Source organism: Thunnus thynnus, chromosome 3 (genome assembly GCF_963924715.1).
Source record: "Thunnus thynnus chromosome 3, fThuThy2.1, whole genome shotgun sequence".
In the NCBI taxonomy this organism is placed as follows: Eukaryota; Metazoa; Chordata; class Actinopteri; order Scombriformes; family Scombridae; genus Thunnus; species Thunnus thynnus.
In genome coordinates, this window is record NC_089519.1 from 28,366,331 (window position 1) to 28,384,563 (window position 18,233).

Genomic DNA, 18,233 nt, shown 5'->3' on the forward strand with positions numbered 1-18,233 from the left:
AGTGGCTGCTAAAAACTACAGTGATGCTGAACTGGGAGATATAACATCATTCGTGAAAATCTCACTTCTGAACGAGCAACATAAGTATGATGATGTGGAGTATGAGGAAGAGGAGTACTATGGTGTGGATGAGCGTGTGGTGCTGAAATGTACCGAGTGGCTTCGCGGATTGGAAAACACACCAGTAACAGTAGGAAACAGCCTGAATATGAGCACAAGCAGCGTAAAAAGCTTCTAAAGGTGAAATGAGAAGCACTGACTGATTGAAGTGTGGACTTTCAACCAGAAAATGAACAGTGGATGTTTGTGTTGGTTAGTTTCTGTTAAAGATGTTTTTGTGTTGCCAGCACTCAGTGTGTCTCTCTTGTGTTTGGTTCCAGGATCAGTAAGACAGCTGTATGATTTTATTGGTCCTTTTAAGATACAGTATTAATTAACTGTGGTAGTGTTGACGTTTTTATGAAACTGAGAGAGAATTTTGGCACAAACATGATATTTTGTTTTCATCATCTTCTCCAAGTTTATTGGGAAGTAAAACTTTTGACATTCAGATTTGCTCCGCACATTTAAACCCCTGATAGGTTTTTACCATATTTTGCTGAAACATCATATTTTTTTAAAAACTTGAGCAACTTTGCAGAACATTTGAGTCATTCCATCTGAAAAATATGACAATACAAACAATATACTGCTGATGCAAGGAATCTCTTAAATGTCTTATATATGATTTTGGGAAAAGTTGGCAAGTTTTCACTGTTTTGTTTCCTTCAGATGGATGGAAACCTGTGTAATCTTTCTAAACTACAGCATAGCCCCCTTCACTGCCTTGCTGTTTAACATGCATACCAAAAAACAGTATCACTTCACATGGAAAGCAAGGACCTTAATCGAAAGTTAATTAATCTTTTTAATTCCAATTTAACTCTAATTTAAAACGACCGTCTCTATTAACCTCGTCAGCCTCACTGACCCAACAGTCGGTACTCACAGAGCTTTATTATGGAGATCCCAAAGTTCCCAAAGATACCAAATCATCGAGAATATTTCCATTTAATGCAATGGTTCAGCCATAAAAATCTTGGGTTTAAATATTTCACTCCGTTTAAACATTATATGGCTTCCATGAAGAGCAGGAGCAAGATCATACAGAATATATGATACTGTCAGACATTGTATGAATAAGATGATTTTCCCAACCTTAAAGCTACTTAAGGGGAAATTAAGTGGGAAACAGAGTTTAAGGAGTTAATTTTAATGCTTTTCTGTCATGTGTGCACCTTTTTATTGCCCTAAAATCAGATTTTACAGCATCTGTGCATCTAATGAGTTTATATCCATATTTTATGTTAATAAAATAAGTTGACAGTATAATATTTTTGTAAAACTTGTAACAAAAAAATGTATATTTCTGGTATGCTGAAAATATAATGACAATGTCTTCACTGTTTGTGCATAGCATTGAATAGCTCTATGCAACTTTTTTTTTTTTTACTTGGAGAACTGAGAAACACAAACGTTTAAAAAGGTTCCCTATAAAATGCATCTTTTCCTTAGTGCAGCTACTGTTGCCTCTCTCACTGTAAGGAGCTTTGTAAGGACTTAGATATTGGATTGGCTGTTGCTGTACATTCCCTCGTGCACAGACCAAGTGTGCTTAGTGGCAGCTAATCCACCTGGGAGTCAAATGTTACAACACGTGCGTTTGTTTGTGTGTGAATGAGAGCGTGAGAGAGAGAGAGAGAGAGAGTGAGAGAGAGAGAGATACGCCATATATATAATGTTCAACAAATAATAATCACATTAGAAAGCTGTGCATGCATATAAAACAATAGCTTTCTTTTTTTCTCCCCAAATGTCATGTGTTTTCATTTGAGGCATGTTAAATAAATAAGATAAAGACACAGTGCATGGTTGATGGATACATAAATAAATAGACGGGCATCATTTCCAGCGGTTGATTCGCCGCAGCTGTACGTAAGCCAGGAACATGCAGACCAATATGATTCCCAGCAGAGCCACCTGGTTCTGCCAGAAGCCCCACGCAGAGTAGTCGATGCCCTGGCTATTCAGGAACAGCTCTCCTGGGATGCTGCGGCACAGACAAGAGATGCTCAGTGTGTTTGTGAATGTGGGTTATTGTGTTCTAAGTCGTGGTTATGTTATTACTCAGCACTCACATGATGCCGTCGCTCTGGAATAACTGTCCCGTCATCTCGTTGATGAATGTAGCCTGAGAGGGACAAAGAGATTCAGATAGAGTCAGATGAAATTCGACCCCACAAACCTCATTCTCACAACCACACCCTCCTTATCTTGCTCTGCCTATTTTCCATATCTTACATCCAATCCGTATCTGAAGATACTGATCCATTTCAGCCAGGAGAGCCAGCTCAGCATGGAATTGAGATTGACAAGATAGCCACCAAAGACCTAAAACAAGAGGATGAAGAAGGGATAAGGGAGAGAAATATATACAATAGTATATACAGTGTGGTGTGTGTGTGTCTTTGCGTCTCACCATCATGAAGACGAAGGGAAGAGCAATGAGGATGTTAGCCATGGCAAATGAGGATACACTCGCTGAGACGAGGAAGGCCAGGCTGACTCCGGCCAGACTGACTAGAGACATCGTCAGCGCAAAACACAGGAAGGCCTCGAAGGCAGGCTTCAACCCTGGAGGAGTGTTGGACATACAGACAGGTGACGAATGACAAGAAAACTCTGAATACATTACTAGAGAAACATAACAAATGCAGACACCTCCATACAGAGCACAAAGAGGTCACTGAAAGCTTTGCTGAGTATGAAAATGGTGCGGATCATATGCTACGGCCTTCACAGTCACTCAAGTAGTTGAACACCTATGGGGGATTTTGGGCCCCATTTGTTAGACAGAACTCTCCACCACCATCAAAACACCAAATGATGGAATATTTTTTGGTAGAATGGTGTTCATCCCTCGAGTAGAGCGCCAGAAACTTGGAGAATCTAAGATCACTGAAGCTGCTCTGAGTGCTTGTGATGGCCCAACATCTTACAAATACGCATTATGTATCCTAATTTGCCTCCCAGCTGTGTGTAAATAGCAAGACAGAAAAAAAACCTCCCTGAGCGTTTGAATAAACTCCGGAGCATCTTTATCTTCTATTTGATCTTAAATGGAAGCTTCCAGATGAAAAGCAATAAGCATACAGTAAATTTGGCAGACATATCAAACCGGATTCAGGCAAATCCCTGTCATCTAGAGTTTACTTCTTATAACCGGAACCCCCTTGGGATAAAGCCAAGTCTATGCAGAAAATTACGGGCAGCTTCCTTATTCATTACATAGTTTACTGCTTTCACACTCCAGGACAATTGAATAAATTGACCAATTAACTTTAAAAGATTTGAAGATCTCTGCATGAGTCCTAAATAACAGCATGATCAGATATAATAGTTATTTCATTGATATGAAGTGAATGCTATATAAACTGTGTTGCATGCGGATGAATTACCCATCATATAGTAGGCAATGGCTGAAAACACAAAGATGGGAATGATGCGGTTGGGGATGAGATCAGCAAAGATCTTGGACAGGAAGTAGACAGAGGTACGATAGTAGCCACTGGAGTTCTCATGACTGCAACACACATTAAGAAAGACTCTCAAAAAACACACAAAAACACAAACTGTGACTGATTTAAAAGCATGAGATTGTAAAGGATTTACATTATGGAAGAAATTACTAAACCTCATATCACACTTTTGAACTACCTCTGCATGTTAAAGGCTAATGATGGCAATATTTAATATGTTCTGATAGTCAACAAATCCCAAGAAAAGACCAAAATCAACAATGAACTGAATCGACTAACAAGTATCGTCTATGTGGCTAAAGCCTGACACAGCTTTAATATCTGAGCCATACAGCTCCGATGTTGTCAAAAAACCATAAAAGACACAAATCAATTAGCCACGTTGTTGCACTGGGTGACCTTCATTATCATGAACATGTGCACTGTAGTTTATTTTGAATCAATCCAAGACACACCCTCCTGCCACTGTAAATACTCACCAAAGAACCGCTGAAAATAGTCCACAACAATTCCACCATTTACTTTTGTGTGAGTAACAAATTTTGCTAAAAGCTACAGTGCACAGCTGTTTTAGGAAATTACTAAGCCTTTAAAAGAAAAAAAAGAAACTATACTATACTATGAATTGGCTTGGGACTGAGAGCATCAGAAAGGAAAGTTAATATCAAATTTTCCATTGAATTTGTGTAAAATGAGAAAAAGACTAGAATAACATCAGTCCTTAAAGGAGCAATCAAAAAGAGAAATGTGCTACACATAAATCCGTCTGGGAATGTAACATCTTCGTAGTCACCTTCTGCATACATGTGCGACTCAACACAACACACAACCTTTATCTTTCACTCACATGAAGATTGCCCTTTCATTGATAAAGAGTTCAACAGCAGAGAGATTCCCAAACACCATGTTGATGATAAGGAAGAAGAACGCTCCCATCCTGTCGTTGAGAAAGAGAGACAGAGGGAGAGAGCGTTATCTGAGTATCAATACATTTGACGGATACTCAAGCAGAAAATGTCAGCAAATGTAACCCTGAACTGTGTTTTATCCCCATAAACATGAGAGTATTATTTACTTAAATGACCTTAAAGCCTGTAGCCCTCTTTATGGCATCCCAATCCTGGGCTAATTTCTCTAGCTGTCCCCATGTAGCTGAGAGTTGTTTCCTTATCTTGACATCATGGCACCTTATCTCAATCATTAACCATATTTTAAATTGAATTTAGCCTTAATACCCCAGCGCTTGCATACCTGACCTTCATTTAAAAAGCTAATCACTTTTTTGACATTTTTGTCATTCTTGCCTTGGAATCTCAAGCCATTATTCTTGCAGCCTTTCCTTTGTGTCACCTTTGCATGCCTACAGTGTGCATGAATGTGCAAGAAGATACCTCAAAAACCTTCCAAACAAACCTTTGGTATTATCTTATATTTTTCATTAAGTAGTTCTGTTGTTATTTTGGGTAATTTTGAGTGGAAGTACAATAAGATGATGCAGTTAGGAGAAGTGTGCAGAGGTGAAAACAGGGCAGATAGACACTGAGTTAAATAGAGGTTGTCTGTTCTGCTGCAGGTTATGTGTACTGTACCTGTTCTGTAAAGCCTCGGGCAGTGTTAAGGGCATCTGGTAATAAATGAGTCCCACCAGAATAGCAAAAAAGATGTTGAGAGCCAACTGGGCATAAGAGGTCTGAGGGTTCCTCAGACTGTTCAGGACTGTCCTGCCACACACCACACGCATCTGTCTCACACACACACACACACAAACACAGAGAGAGTAGGAAGACATTTTTCATGGGCATAATGACAGTTATAAACAGGGGTCATTCAGCGGGCAGCCAAGCACACTGACATAACAGCTGGCTAGAACAGTCATTAAACTCTCAACATCATAAACTCACTTCAGTTTATGTTAATCACAAAGTTAATAACATCTGAGAATTTAATTCCCTCAGCTCAATTATTATTTTATATCATTTTCTAAATGTAAGAAACATATTTTATCCTAACCAAAGTTTTAAGCTTTAGATTTGGCTGACCTGGTAGAAGAAAGACGTAACATAGTCAGCTGCCTTGTCTTGACCTTTGACCCCTTCAGCAACGCTCTGGTTCACATGGTTCAACTCCTCAAGCATATTCTGGCACAGTTGGGACTGACAGTACTTGACTGCCAATGGGTTTTTACACTCAGCTGTGGAAAGAGAGAACATCCCTAACACATGGAAAATGTTGTAGATAAGGACAGAAAATCTGATAAACTTCCCCTTTATGACAGTCGTTAACTTTTCTCATTGAGCATGTAGGTGAAATGTCTGTGAATATAGAAACACTGCAACAATAAATGTCTTTATTTCAACATGTAGCAGGTTCTATATTAAATTCGCTACATATTAAAATACAAGCATTCAAATGGTGTTGAAATAAAATATATATATATATATATATATATATATATATATATACAAGCCAGATTTTTAAAAACTTTCCAACCAAATTTGGCTCAGTTTTAGCTAAACAAATACATGGGTTGTTGGTGGTATTTACTTTAGTTGTGTATTATTTTTTATCTAAGTGTACCTGCAGTGAGTGACTTTAATGTGGATTTAGCTTCTCCGTTTGTGATGTCCATGAAGAAATCAGCGGGGTTGTCGAAGGACTCGATCTGATAACCTGTAAGAAACACAGACACACACATATATCACACCCAAGAAATGTTGTAATGAGTCCTTCTATAAAAGCAAACATCATCCTGATGTGTTATACCATCTAGTCAAGTTTTATGTTCATTTCATATTAATAACTAATATTAATATAAAATATTATGTATGAATATTAAAGTACAAAACTGCAGCTGAGTTGCGGCCTATGAGATAGCTGGTTGACCGTACAATACAGCACTGTTATCTTTCTCTTTTGTATGTAAGTATTCATCGTTTAACATGATAACACAGTCCTTTCATAGTAAACACACAAACACACACATACTGTACCAAGGTTTGTGAAGTATTTAAGCGCACGGCCTGCTGCGCCTGCGTACACCACCTCTCCTTTATGCATCAGAGTCAGGTGGTCAAACTGTCTGAAGATGGAGTAGCGTGGCTGGTGGATGGAGAAGATCACAGTCTTACCGCTTCTGGAGAGCCTGGACACACATTTGAATATTTGTTTAAGCACACATAGTTACAGGAAACACAGAAGTAGACAGTGAAGATGATAATGATTTTCAGGTCATCAATAATGGCTGCCATGACCTAAACAGGTGTTAAAAGTATGACCCCCCCGCTATTTGACCCACCCATTTTCAGCAGCCTTGTATGCTTCTGTTGTTATTTGTTTCTTATGTGTGAGTGTGTGTTGCCGAATGTGAGATTTAAATTGTAATTTTCTTGTCGTACTTGTGCAGCAGACTGATGATACAGTTTGCAGTGTTAGAATCCAGTCCGGTGGTTGGCTCATCCAGAAACAGCAGAGAAGGAGAAGTGATGAGCTCCATCCCGATGCTGCACCTCTTCCTCTCACCTCCTGATACGCCACGCAGAAACTCCGTCCCTATCTGCACAGAGACACACACACAGCATGTATTCCTGCTTATTTCAAGGGCTTCTTTGTCCTCACAATGTAATTTGCATCTATTTGATATAGATAAAATAAATAAAAACAGAAACCTTACAGGTTTTTGTCCACCTCATAAAGTCAATAATCATCTAAATGTGAAATATGAAATATAGAGAAAGATGATGTGTGTTACAGACAAGTTTGTTTCTGCATGTTACAAGACTAAAAACTTTCTTTCTCCCAACATTAATACACACACAAATTGTGTGTGTGTATTAATGTTTGTATATATGTATGTATGTACAGGTATTCGTATTAGTATATATGTATATGTATCTGGCTGGCCACACTGACTTAATATACTTGCAACATTACTTATTTACCTGAGTAGTCAACTACAATTTTCATTACTTATCTCCCTATCTTGTTCTAAGATAAGATATACACATCATAAACATTACACACACACACACACACACACACACACACACATACTCACATACAAACACACATAAAACATCTGTATTGCATTTTTGCACTTATTTGACTATTTTTTGCAAGTAAACTTACTTTTTTAAAGTAACTTTTTAATTGAAGTACAATTCTTCACTACAGTTTAAATCACATCATTACAAAGTGCAAAGAAATCAGCCACCCCTGAATATAGGACATTCAACAACCACAGAGCCAATCACAGTTTGTAAATTAGTTTATTTCTCAGTACTTTTGAGTCATCAAGATCACAATTAACATTGTTTCCTTAAATTAACTTTGAATTTCAAGTGTTTTCTATCTTTGATCAAGTAGACTTTTATCTTCATAAAGTATCACTAAAGCTGTTAAGCTCGAGTAGGACATTGTAGTATTCTGTCCACCACTGTGGAATAGTGAGTGATATGTAACTAACTACAGTATATTATGTAGTGTTTTACTGTGTTTGCAGCAGTGTACCTTAGTGTCTGCGCAGTCTGTTAGGCCCAGCTCTTGTAAGATGGCGTCCACCCTGCTCTGTTTGTCTGTGGAGGAGTGATGCTGAGGGTTGAGACGCAGGTTGGCGCTGAACAGAAGGTTCTCTCTCACACTCAGCGTCCCCATCAGGATATCATCCTGGAAACACGAGGATGACGTAGACACAAACTAGTCAGAAGGATCCAGTGTATGTAATGTCAAAGACTGTGTGTATGTACTCTACTGGGTTTGTGTACCTGAACCACATAAGCAGAGCTGAGCCTGAGGTCAGAGGTGACGACTTTGCCATCCACCAAGACTTGTCCTTGCCGAAGTCCAGCAGGGTCTTTTCTTCCTGCGATTACATCCAGAAGTCTGGCAAAGAAAAGGAAAATCTAATGTATATATGGCTGCGGTTGTGCCTGTGAAATAGTGTCTGTACATCCAAAGTACATAAACATGTTTCTTACGATGTTTTCCCACTTCCTGTGGCGCCCATAATAGCATTCATCCCCGGTCTCATGATGCCACTGCAACAAAAAATCAGACAGTCAAGTCAAATCAATTTATTTACAGAGAACTCATTTAAATAATAAAATGATATAGACTGAACTCCAATAACCTTGACATATTTTAACCTTTAAAGCCTTGACATATTTTAACCTTTAAAGCCTTTACAGATTATTAACATTCACATTTTCATGCTTTAAAGACTTAAATTCACAAGTTGCATTTAAAAATGAACCTCTGACATTTAACAGTATTTTACTTCCTGAAACCAGAGAGGCATTCTTGTTTTAATGGTTCTTTATTATTCTACTTAAGCATTACACTGAGTATGTGTTGTTGTAGATAACATGTATGGTAATCCAGATTTGACTGATCTTTCAGCACTTGTTAGATCCGTGGTAAACATTATTTCAGGCCATCATATCCGTCACTGTGCATGAGTGGTCGTCTATATAATTCATATAAATATCAATATTGTCCTATTTTGAAAATAGTTGTACAACATGAAGCAAAGTAGCATTTAAACTAAAATCTTTAATGTCATAAAATGTTGTGCCTTTCGAACATAATTTATGCTTTGATTGCTTAATTTAACTTCCTGTATTTTGCTTGGATGGCTCTGGCCCAAAGCTATGATGACAATATCATGGGAAAAGATTAATGGATAATGAAAATACATCCCCTCTGGCTGATCTGACTGCTGCCAGAGCATCTTTAACTCAGTGTGTCTAAACTCTTCATAAAACAAAACACAAATGTTTGGACCTTTAAAATTCTTTAAAATGTTTATAATGATATGCAGTTTGATGAAATGGCCACAAACTGAACAAAACTTGATCTCATAACTTACTTACTGTGAGATGTTAAATAGCAGCCATAGTGCAAACAGTGTTTGTATTAGAGGAACAACAGGAACAATCGTCCTACAGGTAGCTCTAACATGCTATGATACAGTCACCACCAGACGACAATGCTGATAACTAGATATAATGGTAGGCCTATGTACATGAACACACACACACGGGTTGAGTATGATCTCCTACCTTACATCTTTGAGGATGTGTTTTTCAGGACCTTTCTTGCAGCAGAGCTTCCTCTCCTGAACGCAGTAGTGCAAGTTGCTGAATGTGACTGTGGGCCCTCGTTCCTGGAAATACTCCTCAACACCACAAACAACCTGCTCCCCCTTAGACATATTCGAACACAGCGGTGTTAACAGCAGAGAGAGAAATAAAGAGGGGCTCAGAAAGAGAGATGTACTGTCACGTAGACCACACAGAGATGTGTGTAGTCTGACAGGGACAGAGACCAGAGAGCAATAGAGGAGAGAGCATGTAATCAGTAAGTTTCTGTTATAAACTCATCTGATCTTTGGACTCCTTCATTCCTGGGCTCATACACTTATGGCTGTTCACAAAGAAGATAGTGTGACATTGAACTTTCCCCCAAAGTCTCAGCTGCAGTGATAGCTACAACCAAGATGCGTTGCAAGCTGCTTGATAATAGCTGATGATAACAGATGACCATGTTTTTACAGTATACTGCTGCTAACGTAGTGCATTCATCCATCGTGAATACCTGTTCATTAGTATGTAGGGTCATAGCAGGGAGTAAAAGGCAGGGAAATGTCCTGGATAGGGTGCAACGCTAACAAAGGTAGATTGACAAATACAATCTCAGACTCATGGCCAATTTTGTGGACCACACAAATTTGGGGAGAAGATGAAAATATACAGAAAATGGGGAACGAACTTCTTCTGATGATGACAACCATACTACTACTACTACTACAACTAATATATTTTATACACTACACAAATGTAGGCCTCCACAAAATACATGAGTATGTGAACAAATGAACAAAGTTCTGTTAGGGGACACCTGAGCATTAGGCAATGCAAGGCAACTTTATTTATATAGCTCATTTCACACCATTTCAAAGTGCTTTGCATAAAATAAAAAGACTATTGTATCAAGAACAATTAAAGTTATTAAATAAAAACACCACCATGAGGATAATTTGAAAAGATTAAAACAATCAAATTAAAACAAATTAAAAATGTGGGACCTTCTTGATTTTAAGGGGTGTAATAAAACTTTTTTAAAATATTCAGTATATCTCAGTTTATCTCATTTCATTTATTTCTGTGAAAAAAACAATTAAATGTAATGTTATTTTTAAAGTTTAGATTGTTATTGAAGATATAAACCTAAAATAAAGGCACGGTGAAGACATGAACACATGCAATAAGATATATTGTGTGTATATATATATATATATATATATATATATATATATATATATATATATATATATATATATATATGCATATATATATAAAATTGGGGAGGACAGGAGGAAAACCAACATGGAATCTTACAACAAACCGCATCAAACTATAACATTGTCCCACCTGATGAAATTGGAGGGGTGGGGGGCAATTTTATATGCCAATAAAACAATTTGCTTGAGTGGTGAAAAGGCTGCTTCTTTAAATACACTTAGCATATACATATCACGGATTTGAGTCACGGATCAGATCATTATTAGGATCAGCGAAAAAAAGGGGGAGACAAATAAAACTTTGTTTTCCATTTATTCTGTAACACACTTACAGCCAGAAACAGCAAGTAGCTTTTGCCCATGGTCTTAAATGAAAACAACATTTAAGATGTCCAATGTTTAAATAAAATAAAATAAAATAAAGTATATACGATATTCAATGCTCAGTTATTGCAATATGAGGCATGATACCTTCCTCTTCAAACAGTGAATGAAACAGCATCTGTCCACATCATCAAAACTTGATGATAACAAACAATCACCGCTAACGTCAGTTAACAGCTAGATGCTAATTAGCTGCTCAGCTGCAGCACATTAAACAGCAGGTAAACATAACTCAAATGTCACATCGGACCCGTTAGATGCTGGTTTGATCGTTGCTCTTCAAAATCCCTGTTAGCGACACGCTGTCTGCCAATGACTTGTACTTACAGCAGTTTTTTTTTTTTACTTTGTCTTAAACGAGACATTAAATTTTGCATTTAATCCGCAGTTCATATGCCTGCCGAACCGTGGGGGGCGATCTGTACGGATCACGGATCAATTACTATCTGTTACACCACTAGTTAACACTTGTTATTCTAGTTACTTTAAGCTTATTACTCAATATACAGCTCGGCTTAAAAACGAACTAAAGAAACTGTCAGAAGCAAGCAGCCAGACCTCCTTCACTCTCATTCACTAATCACACATCATCAACAGGTGACTGAACAACCACTCAATTAAAAACGAATGAATGAGTCCAGACAGCTCACTGTAACTTCAACAAGCAAACTAACCTTACCCACAACACATTATATGATCTCTGTTGCATTCTTGTTAAGGAGATAAAAAGCCACACAGAGACATTTAACCATCAGAGATGAAATTAGCGACCAAAGAGACAGAGAGAGAGAGAGAACCTGTATCTGACTCACGTTATCTAACGTCTTCTTCTTTCTTTCATGGAGATGAAGTATTCATGTCATGACGTCCATGTCATGACGTCATCTTATATGTTAGTTAACAGAACCTTATGGCTGCTGCTTAACCAGTCTGATATCATTAGCAACAATGACAAACAAGCTAACTCTCCTGGTTGTTTCTCCGGTTGCTTCTCTCTCCAGCCTCCCCGGCAGCGTCCTGCTGCTGCTGCGCTGCCCAGTCCAGATAATTTCTCCCGTTGGCTTAACAACAGTCCTTAACAGTCCTTCCATGGATGTATAAAGAGTCCTTAAGGCTGCTACAACAAGCCAGCTGTTGCATTGGCTAAGCAAGGAGCTATCCACTGCTGTAATGGTTTATTTCAACCAAAATTTTTTTTTTTTACATTTTGATCTCCCTTTTGCCTCTCAAAAAATAGAGGAGGTTGATCCTCCTCTGCCTCTATGGACCAGCCTCCACTGATATATATGTAATAGAGCCTTCACTCTCTGCTAATTAGAAAAGTGTGTAGTTAAAACAACCAAATAGATAATAGAACAATGGCCAAGTGTCAGGGAGAAAAAAAAACCCCAAATAAACACTAAATTTGTCAAAAAGAAGCCTATTAAGTATGCATGTTAGTTAAAACCATTGACTGTGTATAAATATATAATAATATTTATATACAGTTTATGGTTAAAACTTAAATATATATATAATACAGGCTGAAAATTGTATAAAAAGTTCCTAAAAATATCAAGAAAACTCAGCTCTGAAGCAATGCGATATTCAATATCCAAATTGCTAGTTTTACACAGACGTCCTGCAGTTATTGCATTCACTGTGGGTTGATTGTAGAGTTTATCAGTTGTTCTGTGCTGTTATTGTTATGAATTGAATATTATATGAACTATCCATAAAATATGTCACTTCTTCAGGGATCATCAGCTTACTCAATGATAGAATGGGGGTCCCTTAAGGAAAAAGGTTGGGAGACTATCTACATTTCCATAAAAAATAAAAATAAAAACAAAAAAACAACATTTCCACAGCCCGGCTGCCCCCTGCCGTCCTGAATGCTGCACGGCAGGCATCAGAGACTTCGGGGTGGGATCAACGTTGTTTTTCTCTGACCTTTTCCTTTTTTTTGCTGCTGTCCAATCAGGCTTCGTGTTCGGCACAGAGAGCCGCAGAGAAACGTCGCACCGGCCAATCACGTTTCAGTACAGTGAGGAACTGGGCGGGGCTAGTTCCCAGAAATTCTAAGGTGTTGTCATCGTTGCGTTCCTTAGTTTGGTGTGTTTTACACTGGGCGTCACAATGCGACTCTAACAGCAATTGTTTTGTTTTGTATCGCTTGTTAGGGTTGTGTAACGTATTTTTCCAATAGAATACTGAAGAAAGACCGTTAAGTACCCACGGAAACAAAGCAATCCTATATTTTTCACGCGAAGGTTAGCTTGTAAGCTACTAGCTAGCGCCTATCGTTAGCTATGGAGGAGAGGAAGGAGGAGAGAGAAGCGGAGATCCAGGAGCACGGCCCAGAGCACTGGTTCTCGAAATGGGAACGGCAGTGCTTAGCCGAGGCCGAACAGGACGACCCAAACGAGGAGGAGACGGAACAAAGCCAGCAGAAACTGTGGCATCTGTTTCAGAACTCAGCCACGGCGGTAGCGCAGCTCTACAAAGGTTTGTACTGAAGATAACGAAGTTCAGATGAAGCTAACTCACAGCTAACTAGAGCTAATCCTGCTAGCAGAGATCCGACACAAAGGGCACCGGCTAACGGTGGTAGCTAAACCCCACTGCCTCTCTGCAGCATGAAGAGACATGTTTTTTGTTTCCATGGTCGTGTTGGGTGACATGTATTCTTTAAAATTGGATATAAAATCAACAATTCTGCGGTTCTCGGGCGGCCATCGCGACCATGCTCCGTGTGCTAACAGGCAGAAATCTGCTAATGTTAGCCGTCGTTAACAGCCGGTCACCGTGTCAGGGTGTCGGGATAACCGGGCTGAATCTGGCAAACAGTGGCCCCAGCTGTCACAGACTCTCCGGAGATAAACGGACTGAGAAGCAGCCGAGCTAAGAGGATATCTAAACACTGGTTAACTTAAGCTACGTTTGTGTTGTTACTGTGACTTTTATTTATTCTGCTCTAACATGGCTCACATTTGTAAATGTTTTTGTTCACCCGTTAACAGCTACCTAGCTCGTCAAAATGGCGATACACAGGGAGGAGTTTGCCCGACTGAAAACAACATTTGTTGTCGGTCAAACGCAGCGGTAATTGTCGCAGCGGTGCTGGTGGATGTGGTTAAGTTGACGACATAAGTACTTTTTAAAAATTTCAACACAGAATCCAGTAGACTTTTGCCGATGATTGCATTGTCGATGATGATATCCAGAACAAAATGGCGAAAAGGGAATAACGTATAATGTTTACATGTTGAAGTCTCGTCATACTCTGCTGAATGTGCACTAATAACTATTACATTACAACATGACACTGGCGTTGTGTTGCTTGGAAATGGTTTGGGTCCCCGTCAGCTTCTGCTATTAGCACACAGAAAACTGACTCATCTTAAAAGTCCCTGTTAAAAATGCTGAACCCGTGGTTGGTTTGATTTGACCATTAAGTTATTTACTGAGTAAGATGAATGCCTATGATAGACTTGTTTACCAGTTGTCATGCATGTCTTATTTGACCTTAAAGCTACATTATTGTGCAACCACTTGTCAAGTACAGTCATTATACCTCCCTCAGCCCAGAAATCCTGCTTGGCAAGATCCGTCTACTTTCAAGCTGCCATACATTATTATCTTCACAGACTGCAGTACAGCTGTGTCCTCATGAAATGTAATACCCGCTGATAATTTCAGAGGAGACCCTGTGGGCAGCCTCTCCAGATTAGATGTAAGGATTTGCAGGAAAGAGTGAAGTTGTTAAAGGACAGCAGGTAGAACAGCACTGCACAGGACATTAACTTGGGTACCGTGCGACAGTTGTCATATCTTTGTTGATGCTGTTCTTCTTAACGTCATAACACTCATCATACCAGACATTGTAATTACTTTAGATGAAACAGTTAATAACCTCCCTCCCCCCCAGCATACAATGGTTTATAATATTGTGTTACATTTATATTGTTAAGCTTATTAACAATAGGGTATAATGATACCTTGGAGGTCTCAGGGCAGGCATTGGATTAGAGTTTGCTTGTATACACAAGTGGAGTTGTATTGTAACAGCCAGTTTCTGTCTGCTGAGGCTTGGATTTGTCTAGAGAAGAGGTTTGAGCTTGACAAGGGGGAGTTTGGGATTAAAGTTATCATCACAATCTTACAAACTTCAAATTTTTATTCACAGATAGAGTATGTCAACAACAAGGTCTCTCTCTCTGGGTGCCCTTCCAGAATGCAGCCACAGCTGTCACTAACCTGTACAAAGGTAAGAAATGAGTAACTTTAACTACAGCTCATCTTATGGCCCACCGTGTTTGTGTGGTATTTTGTATCATGTCCAGGAAGTATTGTACGTCAATGCAATTGGTGTAGATAAACTTTGATTATGGTGTCTAGATTTACTTAGAATATTTTTTTCCCCCCTCTGTATCACCAGAGAGTATGGAAGCCCGTCAGCGGAGCTATGACCTGGGGATCCAGAGAGGCTACCAGCGCAGGAATAAGGAGGTGATTGCCTGGGTGAAGAAACGCAGAAGAACCATCAGGCGAGAGGACCTCATTAGCTTCCTGTGTGGCAAAGTCCCACCCCCACGGACAGCTCGAGCCCCACCCAGAGTTGCCATGGTGTCTGCAAGCCGACCCTCACCCCCCGAGACAGGCAGCTCTGTGGAGACTGACCTGCAGCCCTTCAGAGAGGCCATAGCTTTGCACGGTTAGTTACAATGCCGTGTTAAACGGTAATCTGTTGCGTTAGGATGAAAGGTGATTATTCATGCAGTTTTCAGTGGCTTCATGTTTTTGTTTTGTTTTTCTTTCCAGGCCTTAGTGGTGCCATGGCAAGCATTTCTGTCCGCTCTGGTCCTCCTGGTTCACCAACTCACCCGGCCCAGTCCCTCAGTCGTCGTAGAAACGGTCTCCATGATGTAGACCTGAACACCTTCATCGCAGAGGAGATGGCGCTCCATTTGGATTCCACTGCCAATCGTAAACGAGGCCCTGCCCCCTGTAGTGATGTCATCACAGACTCACCAACTCATAAACGTAACAGGATGCTCTGAACTTTTCGTACACCACTAATCCCTCCTCTGTCCTCTCCTTGGTGGCCGACTGGACAGCTGATGAGGACTGATACCTTGGCCGACCATTGAAATCTTCCTCCTTTTCATCTTAGTTGCAATGCTACAAATAAAGAAAAACTTAACTATTACCAACCCACATATTGCTCCCCTTCTGTATTTTTCGTTCACCCCCCCCCTCCAATTGTCTCACACATCTTCTCCATAGCAGAGTTCTGTTCTTTTATAGAAATTTTCTTTCTTGTTTGTATGGTTGCCCTCAGTAAATCTGATACCTAAGCGAGCAAACACCACATTTCAGATCCTTAAATTGCAGAATGTTGCATTTAGACATTGTTTATTTGGTCGAGGCTTCTTTGTGCTTCATATCCAATAACCACATGAACTGGGCTGTTGCCTACTACTCGCAGTTCTCCTCCCCTCATTCCTTAAGCGTACTTCCTCCTCCATGGAGGGCTGGCCAAACCAGGCTGGACTGAAACCCGGGCCCCTCGGAAGGCTAAACCGCCTCCCTGCCGTGTGGCTCCACTCAAAATGCTTGGCAGTGTGTGTGTATCTCATTCTGCTGCTGCTCTGTGTGTTTGCGTATCTGACAGAACTGCCACTTACTGTGTTGTACTTGTCTTTGCCTTTTGAGAAAGCTGCTACAGTATCTCTGGTTGTTGTGCAACAGTGAGTGAGTGAGTGAGTGAGTGAGTGTGTATGTGTGTGTGCTTGTGGATGCAGGGTTCTGGCAAATTCAGCACCCACTTGACCGAATAATTTCCTGTTTTACATAATTCATCTTTTTTTTTTTCTTTAGTTGCTCTTTGCTGCCCAAACCAGGGTTTTATCACAAAGCAGTTCAGTCCAATTTACACAGATATTCATGACTATTATTACTGTCAGAGTGAGCTGACACTTTAAATAGTGGGGTTACAAGAGATGGGAAAGCAAAATATATTTGCAACAAAGTTTTCTTCGTCCAGATACCCTCATTCTGCTTCCTTAATTGCAGTTTTCTAATCACACTGTTACTCATATGTATTTTCATGTTTACAGATAATCCAAATGTAAACTATTACCCTGTCAGCATCAAAATACTGACTGACTCAGTACTAGTTCTTGCATTTTTGCATAAAGAGCAGTAACAGTGTTTCAAAGCTTGCATTTTAGCTACTTCATGTTTACATTAGGCCCTTTGATAAAAACTTGAAGTGCATTGTCATGCTTTTGTCTATGGGGTAAAGAAAGAGTTACAACACTTTCACACTTGTGATTACAGCTTTAAACCTAGAAAATTATGGGGGTGGGGAGGGGGGTCGTCTGTGAACCTAGCAAATAGTAAGGGCCGATGGCTGTGATGTTTTCTTTAGCCAAGTCATGGACTTTTGAGTGCGATGGTTTAACAAGGCACAGGGCACTTGTTTTGTTAATGTCGCACTGCTTTGTGATACAATCTTGTGTAATGTGTGTAAATAAACATGTAGGTGCTGTTATATGTGGTACATATTGTAAAAAGAAGTGCAAATTCATTGGGATGTCATGTATAATAACGATTCTGACATTAAAGAAAATACAAGCATTTAACTAAGTTGTCTGGGTTTTCTACCAGTTGGGTTTGACGTTTTGCCGACGCTTTGTATCACCTGCTTGCTGAGATCTTATTTCAATGTAGGTTAATCTTCACTGACAAAAGTGTTATTTTTGGATCACTGAGGACCTGTTTTAAGAAAGGGAAGATAAAGAGTGCAATGATTGCACTCATTGCACTCTTTATCTTCCATTTCTATTATCTATCATAGTGCCTGCTCAGTTAACAAATGCCTTGCTCATTTTTTGTTACCTTAATCATCCTTTCTTTCCTTGACAGAGCTTGATATTCAGCTATTTTATCATCAGTTGCCAAGCACCAAAGAATAAAGGAAGTGCAGA

General features: G+C 39.5%; 2 protein-coding genes across 3 annotated transcripts; one reads left to right on the forward strand and one right to left on the reverse strand.

Annotated features, from left to right (window-relative positions):
- Positions 1–1,043: 1,043 nt before the first annotated feature.
- abcg2b (ATP-binding cassette, sub-family G (WHITE), member 2b) lies at positions 1,044–12,609 on the reverse strand. 2 transcript variants are annotated; one of them, XM_067585160.1, is made up of 16 exons: positions 12,072–12,609; positions 9,635–9,777; positions 8,552–8,611; positions 8,339–8,456; positions 8,085–8,240; positions 6,974–7,131; positions 6,569–6,720; positions 6,156–6,248; positions 5,618–5,769; positions 5,168–5,319; positions 4,426–4,515; positions 3,498–3,622; positions 2,519–2,673; positions 2,341–2,430; positions 2,178–2,230; positions 1,044–2,089 (listed from the first exon to the last, which is right to left on the reverse strand). In XM_067585160.1, exons 3-16 carry the CDS (start codon positions 8,602–8,604, stop codon positions 1,942–1,944), a joined length of 1,695 nt encoding a protein of 564 aa, XP_067441261.1. In that variant the 5' UTR covers positions 8,605–8,611; positions 9,635–9,777; positions 12,072–12,609; the 3' UTR covers positions 1,044–1,941. The 2 variants fall into 2 exon arrangements, with proteins under 2 accessions (XP_067441261.1, XP_067441260.1); XM_067585159.1 differs by lacking the exon at positions 12,072–12,609 and having other exon boundaries at positions 9,635–10,784.
- Positions 12,610–13,311: 702 nt separating this feature from the next.
- Positions 13,312–17,888, forward strand: hapstr1b (HUWE1 associated protein modifying stress responses b). Its single transcript, XM_067585170.1, has 4 exons — positions 13,312–13,746; positions 15,428–15,508; positions 15,680–15,955; positions 16,063–17,888. Exons 1-4 carry the CDS (start codon positions 13,551–13,553, stop codon positions 16,299–16,301), a joined length of 792 nt encoding a protein of 263 aa, XP_067441271.1. The 5' UTR covers positions 13,312–13,550; the 3' UTR covers positions 16,302–17,888.
- The last annotated feature ends 345 nt before the right edge of the window (positions 17,889–18,233 follow it).

What these genes read in the sequence shown, in the direction of transcription:
- abcg2b (XM_067585159.1), bottom strand. Translation starts at nt 9,786, where the DNA reads ATGTCTAAGGGGGAGCAGGTTGTTTGTGGTGTTGAGGAGTATTTCCAG. An exon ending in AATGAAAGGGCAATCTTCAT is followed by an intron (nt 3,623 to 4,425) that starts GTGAGTGAAAGA and finishes TGTGTGTTGCAG; the next exon opens with TCATGAGAACTCCAGTGGCT. An exon ending in CATTGCCTACTATATGATGG is followed by an intron (nt 2,674 to 3,497) that starts GTAATTCATCCG and finishes ACACTCCTCCAG; the next exon opens with GGTTGAAGCCTGCCTTCGAG.
- hapstr1b (XM_067585170.1), top strand. Translation starts at nt 13,551, where the DNA reads ATGGAGGAGAGGAAGGAGGAGAGAGAAGCGGAGATCCAGGAGCACGGC. An exon ending in TGTCACTAACCTGTACAAAG is followed by an intron (nt 15,509 to 15,679) that starts GTAAGAAATGAG and finishes CTGTATCACCAG; the next exon opens with AGAGTATGGAAGCCCGTCAG. An exon ending in AGAGGCCATAGCTTTGCACG is followed by an intron (nt 15,956 to 16,062) that starts GTTAGTTACAAT and finishes TTTTCTTTCCAG; the next exon opens with GCCTTAGTGGTGCCATGGCA.